This window comes from Centroberyx gerrardi, chromosome 4, assembly GCF_048128805.1.
Source record: "Centroberyx gerrardi isolate f3 chromosome 4, fCenGer3.hap1.cur.20231027, whole genome shotgun sequence".
NCBI classification, from domain to species: Eukaryota; Metazoa; Chordata; class Actinopteri; order Beryciformes; family Berycidae; genus Centroberyx; species Centroberyx gerrardi.
Genome location: NC_136000.1, coordinates 29934811 through 29947009, shown reverse-complemented (window position 1 = coordinate 29947009; position 12199 = coordinate 29934811). Strand labels below are relative to the sequence as shown.

Below are 12199 nucleotides of genomic sequence, written 5' to 3'. Positions count from 1 at the left end.
ACGGAAAGTAACGAGTAATGTAATGACGTACGACTCCCTGGGAATAATAAGTAAAGATATAGTATTACTTTTGAAATGAGAAACGGGTGATGACTCATCATGTGTTACTTTTTTGACTAAAGAACCAAACACTTTTCCTTTTCATGATGTCATTGAAACATCATATAAATAAAACAAAATAAAGCTAAAAAAAAAAAAAAAATCATCGTAAACGTGTGGAGGATAGGTATTTTTTTGAGTCGGACTGAATCGATTGCTCGAGACTCTACAGCAGGGCTCTGATTGGTTCACAAGCCCTGGCGCCAAAATAACGAGGAAGTAAGAAGTGTAAACAGGACGAGTCTCTGGTTAACGTCGGAGCAAACCTATTTGGTACATAGCCACTTTTTGTCGCATTCAATTATAAATGGATACGCAGTCGTATCTCTCCGTGCCACCCGGAGTGGGAATGGAGGAGAATTTCTTTTCTCTCGATGATATTTTGCTCTCTCACGAAAGACTTTCCAGCCGGACGGAGTGTGCTTTTCCACGGCTTGGATTCCTCGAGAAGTCGAGTGACTCACGGGACATACCCGAGGTAATGTAATGAAAGAAAATTGTGACAATGGAAATCTTGGAAGTTTAGCTATATAATGACTCTAAATATAACACTTGCCCAAGACTCTACATTTACAAGTCCGTATAACTAACACAGTTACAGACTTTCAAAACTATCATTGAACCGTTTTGGGAACCTTTATTATTAACGTTACTTCTGTTGCGACAACCACATCATAGCACTGACTCACCTACTCACTATTATCAATAAACCTTTTAATATTTGTTGTTATCATTTACATTCTTTTAACTATGTGGCCATTGACATAGTAGGAGGGCTTAGAAAGAATGTAGGAGAGACAATTCAGTTTTGAATTGAATCCAATTCAAAGTGCATTAAACACACAGGTGTCACAATACATACCACAACACAGGATTCAAATGGACGCCCACACACGCACATATACCTGCACTAGGTACCCCAGAGTTTCGGCTGGGGTCTCCACCACCTCTAGATACAGTTTGTCTCCTTCATCTTAGGGCACAAAGATGGAGCTTCCCCTGTGGCTGGCCAAGGGCCTGTATGAGAGGAAGAGGAGGGTGGTGTCCGTCGAGCTCCCTAAGGTGTACAGAGAAGGCTGGAGGACAGTGTTCAACGCCGACCCCACTGTGGTGGACCTGCACAAGATGGGACCCTACTACTACGGCCTGGGATCCCAGATGCTGCACTTTGACAGCCCAGAGAACCCAGAGATTGCACAGGCACTGCTGCAGGTGAATGGCATGTGCGAACACTAACACAGAAGGAAGGTACCCAAAAAAAAAAAAAAAGTATTGTTTTAAAACCGGTAATCGAATTTCAAACATCAGCACTGATACTTACCCAGATACGATACCCAGGTCTACACAGGACAATAATATTTAAATGTACAAGTGAAGACGATGAGCTTCCTTTGCCTTTACTGGGCCTCATAAGGTCGCAAACGGGGCTTCTTTGTTACATACCGCTGGATACCTCCCCAAATAGCAACCAGTGTTTACTGAGGAAAGCGCAACACCTAAATGTTTCAGTCTTGTCTCAAGGGTTCGACCGATATGGAATCCTGAAGGCCGATGTTGATATTTTTGGATTGAAGCTACCAGCAACCATTTTCATTCCAAAAATTCTAAGAAAAAAACATCCCTAATATTCATTGTTTTCCCCCAAAATTGAATTATAGTCAGGGTGGAAAAACCTCCATTAGACCGTCATGGGCCACTAAAACTCTCCATTGAAAACCAGACTACTGAAATAGTTTGAGGTGGGTTAGCAGCTCCTTAAGGCAGAGTGAGGCCCAACCCTAGTAGTTGTTTCATCTGGCACTAAACACACTGAACTGTACGCTACTGTGTGTGAATCCAACCTTATCCCATCACATGAGTTTGATTTGGAAGTCATTGCACTCGTACTCGGTCACTTCTATACCTTTTATATGATTGTTGTCTTCATGGGATCATTCTTTTTTCTGAGGATTACGCTTTTTTCACTGCCCAGCTTATTATAAGGAAAGTAAAAAGGAGTGCAGAAGAAGATAATGCATTGAATAAAAACTGTCCCATGAACACAGTACAGATTGTTGTGCCCCATGTAGTTTCATTGGTTTCTCCAACTATAGAAGGTAATGTCTTTTAAAAGAGACAAACGTGTAATCAATTGCTTCTGCAAGTACCACTCTCTTGAAATGCATTCCACCAAGGTTCAGTAAAACATTTGAGGCATTGTTCGTCATATTCTGTGACGGTAAGAGTTTGTTACCCTTCTCGGTAAATTCTTTTAAACAAAGTATGGGAAGCCATGTCAAATACTACTACTGTTAGGCAGATTGACAAACTGTTTTTTCCATTCCAAAATAAGAAAAGGGCAGCCACAACAGAATTTATATAAATCCAGCCAGTGCTATTTAAAACATTACAACTAGGGGGTGCAATCAGATCATAAAACGTGGCAGACTGATGCAGTTGTTGCCAGGCAGATTGACTTTAATCTCATCATCTGATATGGACAGAGACAAAGGGCAGATGCACACTGTAAGATTTATTTATGTATTTATTTATTTATTTCACCTAATTTAAGCGCTAAAGTTACTTCCTCGGTTGTTTTTAACCTTGCGGGCCTCTTGAGAAAATCTATGATGTTGGATTTCCACCTGCATTGTCTTGACTGGTGTGAGTGTGTAATGGTTTAAAGCCCATCAAGGATCAAGTTGGTCAAAATTCATCTTGTAAAGAAGTCTTGTATCCTGTATCCAGTCTAGTGTAGATCACTGTTTGTACATTTCTATAAATGATGCGTAAGTACATCTCTTTAAATAGATGTAGGCCTAATCACTGTGACAAAATTATCAATGTGGAAATGAAGCATTTCATCTGATTTCAGATTTATAGATTATCTACATGGATGACCATATTTTCCTAAAATATACCCATGTTTGCACATTTGGCTGTTAGAGCTCTCTGTAATGTACCGGCGGCAAATTCTGGACACATCTTTGATGTGGTTTCCAGTCTTTCAGCTCAGTTTTTTTTTTTTTGAAGATTTTACTGCCGCAAGGCAAGTGATGTGAAATCCTACATATTTGAGACGCTTAAAATTAAATTTCATATCAAAGAGTATGTGTCGGATTTGGCGAAGAATGTCTGGAATTGGCCACTGGCACTCTATCTAGGTCACTCTGGATAGAAACAACACCAGCATGCCTCAATGTAAAATGCCTCAACTACATATCATTATATTCTAAATATTTTCTAGTTATTTTTGACTTGTTCAGTGGTGTCAACTGATGCAATACTCTTGATGCGCTGTCTTTACCCCTTTTTCTTTGAATCTAATAAGAATTTGGTCACACAAAAAAACAACTTTGTATCATCCCCCCTACCAGACGTTCATCGGTCGGTTCAGGCGGACCATGGACTCTTCCCAGAACGCCTACAACAGGGACACATCGGCGCTGGTGGAGCGCCTGGACTGTCTGGAGCGGGCGCTGTTCAGGTCGGGGCAGAGCGGCCTCAACGGCTTCCAGAGCTGGGAGAAGGGCCGGGCCTCGCACCTCACCGCCTCCAGCCTGGTCCTCAACTACCGCAAGAGGAAGATGGCCGACGTGCAGCCCTGACCACCTCCGCGAGCCCCGGGCGCCTCTTCGGAAAATACTCTGGCAGTCGCCTCCTTCTCGTGACCTCGGTCACTTTGCCTCACAGGCCGGCGGCAACAGGCGCCGACTTCCCGGCATCTTCATCTTCCACAGACTAATCCATCCTCTACGTCCGAGCCGAGCACTCGGATTGTAGATTGTAAATTCACCTCGTATTTATTTTGTCACTTGTGTGTTGTTTTGCCAGCTCGAAGAGGATGTGACACATCATGTTGGCATCTATTCAAAATGTTAGCTGGGATACGTCTGCATTCCTTTATCTATGGTTATACACAAGAAAGCTATTTTCTCATGTAAGCCATGATCAGACAGGAGGCTTTGAAAACATAAAATGTTAACGAATCTGCAAATACTTATCAGTTGTTTCTGTGATGCCATATAAAGCCTAGCCACCACTTGCCGAGCGCGAAATGCCGGTAATATTTGTCTTTGGTGAATAAAGCAGTAAGGGTCACCTGCCACTCTAGCCAGTAACACTTTGAGACGATAACATTTGATCGTCTCGGTTGTATGCAGTCTTTGATCTTTCCGTCTTCTGAAAGCTTTGTCCCGGTTAGCCATCATACCCTCTCTTTGACTGTGAGCCAATCAAATCCAAGCAAAACATTGTCCCCGTAGCAGTTGATTGGCTGCATGCTACGCTGCTCTACACAAAGCAGTAGTCTAAACTTGTACAAACTTTTCCTCCTGTTGCTCCCCTGCCTGAATGCTTAACCAGCCTAACAACAGTTGAGGATTAATATCAAAATGTGATATGGGTTTCGGGGGGGGGGAGGGGGGGTTACACTTCAAAATGCTCTCTTGTAATTTGATTTCAGTTGCCCTTCATGATGACTTACGAACTTGGTCTATTACATAAGTGAGTGAGCAAGTTGTAAGTGTCATCACTGCCATCATATTTTGGTTTAAAAAAAAAAAAAAATCCACTGGCAAATTGAATTTCCAAAGGTTGCACTCAGAACAGGGATGCACTGATGTCAGTCTTTCACTGCCAGTATCAATTTGTAATTTTAAATATCGGCCCCTACCACTTCCATTATGGTGGCAGAAAAATGTAGATACCGATGCCTCATTTTAGCGCATCAGTATCGACCCGAATCCATATTGATGCGTCCTTCCTTTAGATCAGAGATATGGAGCGGTTACATCATTCCCCAGCTGCGGTGGCATGATTTCTGTTTGCTTTTTGTCTCTGTCATGGTGTGACCTTGTGAACTGCTTTGGCAAATGTTCATAAATGTATTACACAAACACAATTTTCCAAGCCTCTGTTGAACAAAAAAAACTTTTATGCTACTAGTTTTATTTTGTAGAAGTATTAAAATATTAAGTAAAATAAAAATGCTAAAGTGCCAACGTGATTTTCCTTAACATACAGTTTTCTCTACTGCAGTAGAAGTTTAGTATCTCACCTCATGATGGCTATGTTAGTGTTTATTTTGTCAAGTGTCTGTCTTTGTCAGTCTGTGTGTGTGTGTGTGTGTGTGTTGTGAGAGTGTGTTGGCCTTTAGCTGCTGATATCATTAGCCCCCTATCCCTGTGGTGGCACCGTTTGTTATCCAGAGGTGACATTCAGCTATCTCAGTGCGTGTGTGTGTGTGTGTGTGTGTGTGTTGTCCAAGCAAACTCCATCTGCGTCATTGTGCGCAAGGGCAAAACTTTGATCTGCCAACCTCAGCACTTCACATGCTGAGTGTCTTACACACTTGAGGCTTGAGGTCTTCCAAACTGGTTTCGGTACCCGGCCCGCACATACACCCACCCATACAAAACAAAACAACATCCTACCTCGGATTAGTCCTCTACTCTAATTTCAACCGTAACGTATGCATCCGAGTTAGTGTAACCGAGTGTGTGAGGGTGGCCCAGTCCTAGCTGCTTGCTCGAGTGTTAAATGTGGGCCAGATGATGGACAGCGAGTCAGTGGCTGGGTCACCGGTGATGAAAATATTGACGTTGCCTCTGGGTTGGCACTATTGATCCTGATGTGTGATTGTACAGAGAGGCAGTGCTGCCTGCTGTTTAACTGTCCTATATAAGTATGTTGTTTGTTTGTGTTGAATTCTCTGACTGGGGTCACGGGGTCAAACCTAGAAAAAGTTACTGAACTTCAAAATTGTATTATCTGTGCCTGGAAATCAACTTTGTCTATCTCACATCAAGTCCCAAGTCTAAATGTAGATTACTAAGTGAAGTCCATATCATTAATGTCCAGTCTCAAGTCTCAAGTCTAAAGGTAGAACAGCAAGTCAAGTCAGAACAAATCAAGAGTCCAGTATCAATTTAATATCTTATAGAAAGCAAAATATCTAGGACTTTTCAATGCAATATGGTTTTAATAGGATAAAAACGTGGTAAAAGCATCATGAGTTTGATTTCTATAATCAGTTTCAACTTCAAATTCAATCATTCCATACAAATTCAGAAAATGCTGTTCATATCCCTCCACTGGCTCCCAGTTGCTGCCTGCATCAAGTTCAAGTTCAGCAACCAAAACGGCTCCCACCTTCCTGAACTCCCTCATTCAGGTCTACGCTCCCTCCCGCTCACTACGCTCTGCCAAGGAGCGGCGCCTGGTGCTGCCACCACAACAAGGCCCTAAGTCTCTATCCAGACTCTTCTTCTGTGGTTCCTCGGTGGTGGAATGAGTTACCAAACTCCATTCGATCCGCAGAGTCCCTCTCGATCTTTAAGAAAAGGCTAAAGACCCAGCTCTTTAGCAAACACCTTCTCACCTGATAATGTAATCTAAAAAAAAATAATTCTTTATCTGCCTCTATGCAGTGCCTTGTAGCACCTATGTCCTGTCGGACCAGAACTTAGCTTTATGGCACTTACTCTCGTTGTTCTCTCTTGACTAGATCCTTGCTTGTGTTGTATTAAAATCTCATGTGTACGTCGCTTTGGATAAAAGCGTCTGCCAAATGGGAAATTGAAATTGTAAAACAGAATTTAAATTCAGTCGTCTGCTGGAACAAATCTCATCACTTTCAATATAAAAGTAAACACAAGATATTTTGTTAAGACTTTAGAAACCTTTTCAAGTCATCAAAGTACAAGTCAAAGTCAAGTCCCAAGTCACCAGAACCCAAGTCAAGTCGAGTCTCAAGTCTTCATGCATCAAGTCAAGTCTCAGGTCTTACCCCTTTAAGTCTTGAGTCCTGTGTGCTAATAATGATTTATGGGGAACTTAAAGAACATAAGCATTTAAATGCCAGTCCTCTATCACATCATTAAAACAACTGGAAAGGAAAATACACCCTAAAACAGATTTCCAACCTATTCCTATCATTTTTGACAGATCACTCAAAAATTGTGTGCATGAACAAGTCTTTCTCAAAGTTGTTGGTGGATCCTGTTGATTATCAATGGAGTGATTTTTTTGACGACGAGGAAAGACTTTCGTTCACGTTGAGAAATCTAAACAGTGAATCCTGTTTTAGGGTGGATCTTCCCTAAACGGGCTGATGACATGTCTCTCCCGGCAGATCTATTACAGCTCTTTCTTTCGCCTCTGTCCGTGGATATTGGTGGGCGATCTCAGCCAAATGTGTAGCCGAAGCAAAGGGCAGACTGAGGGCGAGGGTCCAGGAACCTGACACACAAGACACTAATGCTGCCTCTGGCTTCTGTCTACTTTAAGGGCCTCTGACATTTGGTATTTGTTAGGAAACCATTTGTGTATACAAGGCTATAAAATGCTGAGAGGAGCCCAAGGCTTATTCTTTCTGTTTGTCTGTCTGTCTCTGTCTCCCTCTCTCTCTCTGTCTCTCTCTCTCTCTCTCTTTTTTTCTTCTACTGTTATAGTAATTGTAAATTTCCCTGGATAAGCCACTTAAGCCATCAGACTTTTGCCTGAATTGTAATGGTATTTCTCTGTAAACGTAATTGTTATTCTGTTCTGTTCTATTCTATTCTATTCTATTCTTCATTTCCTTATACTCTCTCACTGTTCCTGACTATAGCAGTCATTTTTATACTGGTATCAGTGAGTCAGCCTCCAAGTAATTTCATCGCTTTCTCTCTTATTGAGACGTTGTGCAGGCAGACTTTTGTGCTTCTATTTTGAGCATGGCCGCCAATGCTCCCCCACTGTTAACCCTGCAATTAACATTTTATCGTCATCTTCACTCAAGTACACCCTATGCCAATTACTCTAGCCCCTATAACACCCAGCAGGGTCGGATGATCAGAAGAGAAAGAAGTCCTTTTACAAGGTCCCACACAGCTAATAAATTCAGTCCACTTCTGTCCTTTTACTGGAACTGCAGCCCTCTGTAGCTCCATACTGCATGGCACTAACACTGCCGGGGTAAAGCTACTGATTCCCACTGGAGTCACCTTTGTTTAAAAATGTACACATAATGGGATATACTGATGCGATGTTATTTGTTAAAGCTGCTACATGTAGCATTTTAACATCAATAAATCGCTGCCACGTTAATTTTGAGACATAATTACTGTAAACCAGCGAGACTATTGCTGAGAAGATTGGCAGCTTCTACGGGCCTCTACACTGCGTTTTATACTGTGGTACTGGATAAGATTTGGCAGGGAATGTGCTGGATCGTTTTTTCGGCACCAAACAGGAAGCATTTAACTTGACAGGAAGCAAGTAATACACAACTTAATTCCAGTTCCACTGTTCTAACTGCAGAGTTACGTCTTCATGTTATTTTACCTGGTCTGAATGCATACTGACTGTTATCAAGGGCTGTTATTGGCTCTTATCCTTCTTGCTCTTAAAAACAAACAGAGCAACCTGTGACTGGAAGGGGTTTATGGGAAATGTAGGCTTAAATTTCAGAAGCACAAAATGCTACACATGGCATCTTTAACAAGTGTTCATGTTGTCTCTATTGGTCAAGACAAAGTAAGCTACATTAAGGGTATATAATGATTGTTTCTCTTGCTGTGTCTGTACCTCCCCTCTCCTCCTTTTCTCTTTTTTAAACCCTCATTCTCTTTTACTCCCCCCTCTGAAAAGTGCATGCAGAGTGTGGATAAGAGCACGAAGAGAACGAGGAGAGGGCTTAGAGACGGGAACAAAGACAGCAGGAGAGGGACTGAACGTCGGGGGAAAAAGAGGAGAGAATAAAGGAGGAAGCGGCGGGGAGGAGAAGGAGAAAAACGAGGGAGGGAGCGGCCGCAGCAGCCGGCCACATCTCGGCGATGAGGTGTGAGGATTAGCCGTATCTGAAGCGACGCCCCCGCTACGCTCTCCAAACGAGTATTATCTTCCCCACCCCAACCCCTCTTCACTGGCACAGGAGCAACAGCTTCAGACAATGCCATGTTGTCAGGGTTGGGAGGGGGAGGAGGGGGTCCAACACGCTGTAGGCCTCGCTTCATTATCTGTAGCAGGTGGCGGGCGGACGAGAGGGGAAAAAATAGGCGGCTATTTGGTAGTTGGTGATATATGTGTCTGACTATGCATTCGCGGTGTAAGTATTTGGCAAGGGATGCGGCTAGTTTGGCTCTTGTTTCGGCTCTGTAGCGCTTTGGATGTGAATTGACTCTGTGATACTGGCCTTTTGTTAGAAATCAGATCTGGTCCGGCCAGGTGTGGTCCACCTCGGTTATGATGGACATGATGCAGTTTGATTGTAGAAGTGGGTAACGCTTTATTTTCCAGGGTCCGCAATTTTTCCGGGTCCTAATAATTCCCTAGAAAGGAACTATTTCCTGGAAAGAACCATGAAATGATGTACTATGTATAGGAAAAATAGAGAAAGAGTTCAATGGTAGTTTGTAAGTACCTCCAATTTCTTCTGGAGTTTCCAAGACAGAACCAAGAAATTATGTAGTAGTTTTATAGAAAATTAGAGGAATTAGAGTATCTTATCCACTCCACCAGATTCTTAGTTCTTAGTGTTCTTACCTATTCATCTCATATGGATGAAATGCCCTATGAACACAAGCAGACAGTCTGCACCTGATATTCGTTATGTCATTCACATCCAAAGTAACACGGCTGTGGAGCCTGAACATCAGTGTGTTGCTGTGTAAAGCAGCACATTACATATCCAGGAGGTGTTTTGGGGTGTTGGGAGGGTTAGTTGGGGTGCGAGAACATATCAGCCCCATTATAACCCAAAAAAGTGAAATCCACCCCCCCCTAAATAACTGTAGAATTTTGCTCAGCTGTAAGTAAACACCTCGCCTCCCTTGGTACAGGAACAATTCATGACTTTTACAACAGTTGTCGCCAGCAAGGGCACCCTCGGGTGCCGCGGAGCGAGCTCAGGTGGTGCCTTGAGGTTTTACCAAAGGTTAAGCAAATCAATGTTAGACCAAATAATAACATTCAATTCATTAAAATTCAATTCATTGAGCGCATAATTCCGCCGGTTCCTCAAAATGAATGCAATTTAGGCCAAGTGCCTTTTCATGTGGCATTTCGAATCAGTCAATAGGGTGACACGCCTTGGAATTTTTATAATGCAGGTGACAATCAGAATCAGGAATCAGAAATGCTGAATTAACCAATAAATATCCACATACGGTATTTGGTATTGGTATTGATCAATAACACTATCAACCCACCACAGATATATTATGGACATTTTGTGCTATAGAAATGTAGTAGAAATCTTAGTTATTTCCCCTTTAAAGATGGCAGTATCTATTCTATGGACGGCTACAGACTACATGGTTTTGTCTGGGGAGTCTCCATTAAAGCCAAGCCAAGCCTACTGACTCACTCACTCATTGTTCACTCATTCACTTTATCTCTCTTTCTCTCACATAAACACACACTCACACACTTAACAGAAACCTACAGAGACCAATTTTCAGCATAACAGGCCGGTGAGTCATAATAATAATAACAGCAGCTCAGCTCTCCCAGGGGTCTGTCTGTTGGCAGCGGGCACACTGTGGGCTCCTGTGGCATTACTGAACAGAATGAGTGCTTTTGAGACTGGATCAATGGGAATAGACAAGGGGGGAGGGGGGCAGAGATGCCAGGGGGTTGGCTTTGTTACCGGCCCATGGCGAGTTTCAAATCCCTCGCCTATGAGTTTCCACATGATTGCTATTCCTTCATAAGGCTGTGTGCATGTATGTTTTTTTTTACCAGGACAGATACAATCACTATTAAATTCACTTTGCTACTGGGATGGGGGGGGGGGGCAGTGATTTTGTGGGTGGGTGAGGGTTTGAGTCTAAGGAGGGTTGGTTTGAGGGGAAATGTGGGTTAAAGGAATATACCAAGTTTTTGGGAGGTAGTCCCGTTGCTGAACCTACCTGTTGTGATCAGAACATAGACATTAAAATCCCCGGTAGATCATCGGCTCCAATCCTCCATGCTAACACTTTAGCATACACTTGTTGAGTGATAGTTGGCCCCATCAACTAGATCAAACACGTCACAGAAGACAAAAACGCATAAGAACTCATTCTGAATGGAATACAGAATGGAAATGTAATAGCTTAGCTTTATTCAAATGGTGCAATTGGAAAACTAAAATGTATTTTGCGAACTGTATAAATATGTTAATGTGATTATGCAATATTTGAAATGTCATTTTCCTTATATGCTTTTGCGCTGTCTAATAAGGCATTTGAAATTTCATTATCAAATGCTATAAAGGTGCCAAAATTCAAATGGTTATCCCAATGTAAAAAGTAAAACAGCGGCTCTCGTCTTTGCCATTTAATATATTCGAGTTTGAAAGAACCTACTGTGGTTTTGACGGTGAAAAAGTTTGAACAGTTGTAGATAATTGCTATGACTTCACCTTTATTTGAAGTTCCTAAAATGGAAAATGGCCAGGGAAAGTTTCCATACAGTAAATCTTTAAAAGGGTTATCAAGGGTTAGCCAATGGTAATATAGAATAACCTAGATTGATATAGAACAATTTAAAAATAACAGGCACAAGAAAATGGCAAGGAACAGCGGAATAAAAGGAAAATAACAAGACTATCGCCCCACAGTAATAGCAGCTTATTTTAATGGATTATTAGGTTTACTGCCCTCTGCCTCACTGGAACTACTGAAGCATGCAGGCACAGGCTGTCAAACTGGAATTCAACCTGATCATAGAGCAATACATTTTCAGTGATATCTGCATGGAAAGTGAAAGACCAACTTGTGATTTAAGTGATGTCTCTTTGTAAATAACATTTGAACTCAGTAACTAATGATCTTTTTTAATGGTTCGGGCTGTTATACGTGGTTGTATGTTACGATGTTTGAATTCACATTCCATAATTGTCACATTAATTATTGTGTTGTGTGACTCAAATTGCAGTGGAAGAGCCGAACTCAGACGGCTGTGCAGTTAATGCGGTCTATGAGAGAGAAGACCATGTCCAAATTTTCCAGGCCACGAACGAGACAATTATGAGAATTTGATCTAAAAGCTTTTGACATGTGTCACGTGTCAACGGATATCAAATGATTCCACATGACATGAACTCCTCAGAAACTGCTGCTGCCGGCTGTCAGTGGGTTTGTGAAGGGGTTTC

General features: G+C 42.1%; 1 protein-coding gene across 1 annotated transcript; it reads left to right on the top strand.

Moving 5' to 3' along the window:
* The first annotated feature begins 322 nt into the window (after positions 1 to 322).
* gins3 (GINS complex subunit 3) lies at positions 323 to 4988 on the top strand. Its single transcript, XM_071905423.2, has 3 exons — positions 323 to 577; positions 1078 to 1311; positions 3456 to 4988. Exons 1-3 carry the CDS (start codon positions 407 to 409, stop codon positions 3684 to 3686), a joined length of 636 nt encoding a protein of 211 aa, XP_071761524.1. The 5' UTR covers positions 323 to 406; the 3' UTR covers positions 3687 to 4988.
* Positions 4989 to 12199: the final 7211 nt, after the last annotated feature.

Excerpts from the sequence above, each read along its gene's own strand:
- gins3 (XM_071905423.2), top strand. The coding sequence starts at position 407 with ATGGATACGCAGTCGTATCTCTCCGTGCCACCCGGAGTGGGAATGGAG. Across the intron at positions 578-1,077 it reads ACTCACGGGACATACCCGAG|GGCACAAAGATGGAGCTTCC; the intron begins GTAATGTAATGA and ends CCTTCATCTTAG. Across the intron at positions 1,312-3,455 it reads TTGCACAGGCACTGCTGCAG|ACGTTCATCGGTCGGTTCAG; the intron begins GTGAATGGCATG and ends CCCCCCTACCAG.